Source organism: Trichechus manatus, unplaced genomic scaffold (assembly GCF_000243295.1).
Source record: "Trichechus manatus latirostris isolate Lorelei unplaced genomic scaffold, TriManLat1.0 scaffold00032, whole genome shotgun sequence".
Classification (NCBI taxonomy): Eukaryota; Metazoa; Chordata; class Mammalia; order Sirenia; family Trichechidae; genus Trichechus; species Trichechus manatus.
The window spans coordinates 5,996,999-6,002,576 of record NW_004443968.1 but is presented as its reverse complement, the minus strand read 5'-3'; the positions used below and the strand labels follow the sequence as shown (position 1 = coordinate 6,002,576).

Genomic DNA, 5,578 nt, shown 5'->3' with positions numbered 1-5,578 from the left:
AATTAAAAATCTGTATTCTAGATGTAGTGGAGTGCTTAATCTGGGTCACCTATATCAACGTTGGAGCCCTGGTGGTACAGTGGTTAAGTGCCACTCCTTGGAAACTCTATGGGGCAGTTAGTTACATTATCTCCTATAGGGTTGCTATGAGTTGGAATCAACTTGACGGCAATGGGTTTGGTTTTTTTTGGTTTATATCAGTGTTAGAAGAAACAGTATTGGGTGCCTTATTAGATAGAGTTTAGAAGGTCTAGGTAGTCAACTGAATGACTAAGGGCCATCCTAGGCTAGTCATAGTTTATATCACCAAGTTACGTATTTCATTTTCCATCCTAGCTCTGTAATCTAGTAGAAACCCCCTGATTTGGGGTGATACATTGGGAGGGTTCTACTAGATAAAAGAATTGGATAAAATAATTGTATTCTTAACTGTAACCATCTGGACTGATTCTAGAATCACCTGAGAAATGTGCTCAAAATGCAAGAGGCTAGGTCTGAGATTCTTCCCATTTTCTCATCTCCTATAATCTAGAGTTTTAGAAATTACATTGTAAAACTTTATGTCTATTAAAATTTAGGTGAAAAAGATCATGTACATGTGAATGACAGTTAAATGATATGAATTATCAGTCATACCTTAGTTTCCAAACAAGTGTACTGAACGGTTAGTGCTCTTCACTGGGAGTCAATAGGCCTAAGATGAGACCTATATATCATGACATCTCTCTTATCTCATTTTAATAATGTGTAGAGCAGGCATATGACTTGAAAGTTATCGATCTTTTTTTTGCAAATATTAAATTGGATGTCATGATTCCTTAAGAAATTTGAAAAGTAGAAATACATTCAATATACATACGTTCTTTTATTGCTTTTTTTAACCCATGCACAATTCTTCATAATAAATAATGAGCCGAGTTGATATCAAATGGATTCCATTGTTTTTATTGTTTGTTGTTATTACCTTTATTAAACAATGTTAGCCATGCAAGATGATTAAAAAATAACTAATAATCTTGGAATATGTACATTCTATTGACTGATATAAATTGATCTGATCTTTCATTACAGCAGTGGATTTTCAGGTTGCACAAAGATAAGTCATTTATACTCCAAACACAACAATCACTTCTGGGTTAACCATCCAGTACAATTCACAGATTCCTATTAAATGGCTGCATGTACTTACACAGTTTTATCGCAAAAGCCAATACAAATATGAGAATATCCTCATTCTAATGGTTACCAAGGAGCTAGAGGTGGGTGTCCGCGATGGGTATTCTCCTGAGTTCTACAATCTGGGAATCAGTCAAGATGCCTCCCTCCTGGCTGCCTTGACCAGATTCATTATCACTGATGCTGAGCCCAGCACCTGCAACAGAAAAAGAAAAAATACAAAACCCAAACTCTTAGTGCAGTAACTTCTTAAACGTTAAGTTATATTAAGCCAAAACACGTTTATTTTTATTACATTAGTCAAATGTGAGCTATATACACACAAGAAAATAGGGCCTGTTGGTAATTCTTATGGCATATATAACTTTGAAACAACAGCAAAAACAACCAAAAATATATATATGCAGGTATATATGTATGTATGCAGTCATATACGTGTATAGGTATTTATATGTGTGTGTATGCATATATATGTATATGCATCTATGCGACTGTATGCACGTATATTCATATATATAATAAAGCACATAGGGAGCACAGTTACGAATACTTCGACATAACCAAACACCTCACAGGACTGGATTTCTGGGTTTGAAGGATTAGGACCATAGTCTCATAGGACATCTTGGTCAACTGGCATAATATATTTCATAAAGTTATGTTCTACATCCTAGCTTGGTGAGTAGTGTCTGGGGTCTTAAAAGCTTGCGAACAGCTATTGAAGATACAACTGTCAGTCTCTACTCGTCTGGAGCAAAAGAGAAAGAAGGAAACCAAAGATTCACAGAAGAAACCAGTTTACAGGACAAATAATCTACAAGATACATGGCCTCATCTACCCTGAGGCCAGAAGAACTAGATGGTACTGGGCTACTACTACCAATCATTCTAATTAGGGCCACAATAGATGGACCCTGATAGAATGGAAGAAAAGTGTGGAACAGAACCTCAAATTCCTACAAAGAAAAAAAAAAAAAAACCTACTGGACTGATTGAGACTGAAGGACTCCCTGAGACTACTGCCCTAAGATACTCTTCAAACCTTGAACAGAAAATAACCCCTGAGGTCACCTCATAGCTAAATAACAAATTGGCTAAAAAAAATAATGAATATCATCCGTAAGTACCGTGCTCCCTTAAAAAATCACCTATATGAGACCAAATGGTCAACAATTACTTTAAAACAAAGATGAGAATGTAAGGGGGTAGGGATACTAGATTAATGGAAACGGAACAACCAGAAAGGGAATAATGAAACTGTTCATGCATTGTGAAGAACGTAACCAATGTCACTGCACAATTTGTGTAGAAATTGTTGAATGGAAACCTAAACTTCTGTGTAAACCTTCACTGAAAACACAACAAAATTTTATTTAAAAAAATTAAAAGTGAGCTATATACTTAGAATACCCGGTTGCCATCAAGTCAACTCCAACTCATGGTGACTCCCATGTGGGTCAGAGTAGATCTGTGTTCCATAGTGTTTTCCATAGATCTTCAGACCTTTTTTCCAAGGTGCCTCTGAGTGGACTGCAATTGCCAATCTTTCAGTTAGCAGCCAAGCACATTAACCATTTGTACCACCCAGGGATTCCTATACATTTAGAATAACCCATTACTGTCCAGTGGATTCCTACTCACAGCAACCCCATAGGACAGGGTAGAACTGCCCCAATAGGGTTTCCAACACTGCAAACATCATGACTTTCTCCCACAGAGGGGCTGGAGGATTTGAACTGCCGACTTTTTGGTTAGCAGCTAAGCGCTTAACCACTGCATTACCAGGGCTCCTGTATACATTTAGAATAAGTACTGTTAAAACCTAACAATTACAGAAATATATTTTCAAATTTTCTTTAGTAGTTCTTATTAATAGAAATTAATTTATGAAGATACAAGTTTGGGTTTGTAATCTTTTCTTTGTTTTCACATGGTTGATAAGGGTAACCTATTCCCAAGAACAGCATTTGCTAATTGAGGGGCTCATCACAATAAAAAAACAGGCAGGTTCTTAGAATTTTCAGCAGAGGGGCAGGATGCACAGTTAGAAAACATACAACCCCAACTCCACATGCACTGGATCTAGGAGGTCCATTTGTTGAGACTGTTGTGCAGTGATTTGTGAAGAAATGCACGCACCTGAGACATGCTGGTATCGTATCAGTGCCCTGGAGATGCCAGCTCTGAAATGACTCAGATCCGATCACAAGATAAAAACAATTATGTAACACAATGGTAAAGCAGAACTACTCAGGAATCCCACGAAGCTAGCTGTTATTAACTACAGACAGCACAGAGAATCTGTTTTTAGTAAACGCCACCATCCACTACTTTTTCCATTACTCAGAATAACTCAGAAAATTTAAAACTATGCTAGAATTAACACCTTGTTCTTTCCTTCTTTATTGAGTGGAACACAAACTCTCATGCTGTTTCTCTCTCTCTCTCTCTCTCTCACACACACACACACACACACACACACACACAATGGGGATGTGGTCACCGGGGGGCGTGCTGGTTTCAATCACCAGAGATTACATTACAGCTCCTTGGTCCTCCCCTCGGGGCACTAGACTCAGCAAACAAGGAAGAAAGTGAAAAATCAGTTGCCTGGGTAGCTGAGACTTCCCTTTCTGTGTGAGAAGTAGGAAAAGCGATTCTGCAGAGTTGGCAGCTACAGAAAGAGCTAGAAGCAGGAATCCACTAATGACCTCCTTCTAAGCCAACTCCAGTGGCCTCTTCTGAGTCCCTATCCTTCCTACTCTCTGTTAAAGGCTGCTGTTGAAACCCCACTTCCTTCTTTTGCTTCTGTGCCACTGCCCTTGGCCATCTTGGCTGCTGATCTGCTGGCTCATTCCAGGGATCTTCTGCTTTCTCTTGCATCCCTTCCTACTGCCTAACCACCAGAGGACGTTTCTTCAGACCGGCTTCAAGGCTCACAGGATCTGTCTGACCCTTGTGTGTGCGCTCTAGCCTAACGTCTCACTAGTATTTCCGAGCGCAGGATGGAGAGCTGCTTGTCTCCCTTTTCACCCCATGTTATTATGCTGGCACTTCTGCCTGGGATGCCCTTCTCAATCCCTGCCTACAGAATCTGGCTGCCTCCACTCTTCCTATAAATATCAACTAAGGCATCACCTCTGCTCCCTGTGAAAGCATGATGATGATCTTTTTAAATTTCTGATTCCCTCATTGATTATGTCTTTCATATCTTTGTATCTCACAGCTCATAGGGTAGTGAACAGTGCACTGTAGGTGTTTAGCAAACATTTATGAAGTATATGACCAAATTGTACTCAACACCCTAGTTCTTCAAAATGCCACTTCCATCTTTATCATCTGTTCTGTCCTCTGGTCCATTCTGCATTCCACTGCCTTCTCCTACTCAAGAAGAAACATCAGTTCCCACTGCCAGTTTGTCAAATTTTGAACCCTCTGCTTTGGCTTTTAAGATACTCCATAATCTTGTCTCCACCCTACCAAATGGACGTATTTCCAACCTTTCTCTATGGAGAGCTTTTTCTCAAACTGAGCAGGTCTCCTCACTTGTGCTGAATGGGCCATATCAATTCCAATCTGACTGTCTTCCTGGCAATCCACTGAGGCTCATCTTTACACCCTTTCACAAACATTTCTTATACTCTTCCTTCAAAATGCAATAGTTGATACACACAAAGAAAAATCCCAATTTACACCTGACAAAATTATTAATCATATCCCTCTTACACTCAAATTGCCCTGGTTTGGGAGATAAAATATATGGTAAACCAAAAACCAGTTGCTGCCAAGTCAATTCCAACTCATAGTGACCCCGTGTGTGTCAGAGTAGAACTATGCTCCATAGGGTTTTCAATGGCTGCTTTTTCAGAACCAAGCCTTTCTTCCAAGGCACCTCTGGGTGGACTCGAACTGCCAACCTTTCAGTTAGTAGCTGAGTAGCTAGCCAATTTTGCCACCCAGGGACTCCAAAATATATGGTAACCCTATTTATAATGCATATATAAGTCATGAAGCAAAATGATTAACAAACATCCATGAACTCAATTAAGAAGCAGAAGATTGCCAAAGATAACGTTTTTTAAAAATTCATCAAATTGCCAAGATTTGTAAAGTAATACATTTAACATAAAAATTCATATTTCTGGTTTGTCTTGAAAAATCAGAAGACCAGGCAACACTAGGCCTGCATGGCAAAAAACAGTGAAAATGTGGACTAGGCACTACCCTCCAGTTTGCCACTGTTTTCACCCAGTCCTCTTGATTCATTTATGGTATTTGCCTGGCCCTGAATGTAACATCTGAGTTGCCACCATGCCTTAAAATAACAAAAGTGCCCATGCTTCTCTGCCAGAGTAAGCACAGAAGCGGGGAAGCTGTCTGACTTGGAGGAACCTCAGTGGTG

At 39.4% G+C, this 5,578-nt stretch overlaps 1 protein-coding gene across 1 annotated transcript in view; it reads right to left on the bottom strand.

Moving 5' to 3' along the window:
* Window positions 1-1,062: 1,062 nt before the first annotated feature.
* The window catches only part of ADGRV1 (adhesion G protein-coupled receptor V1), a 687,583-nt gene continuing 683,067 nt past the window's right edge, over window positions 1,063-5,578 (bottom strand). The window contains exon 92 of the mRNA XM_023730073.1: window positions 1,063-1,372. Coding sequence (XP_023585841.1) covers window positions 1,254-1,372 — 119 coding nt within the window. The 3' untranslated portion in view covers window positions 1,063-1,253. The remainder of the gene's footprint in view (window positions 1,373-5,578) is intronic.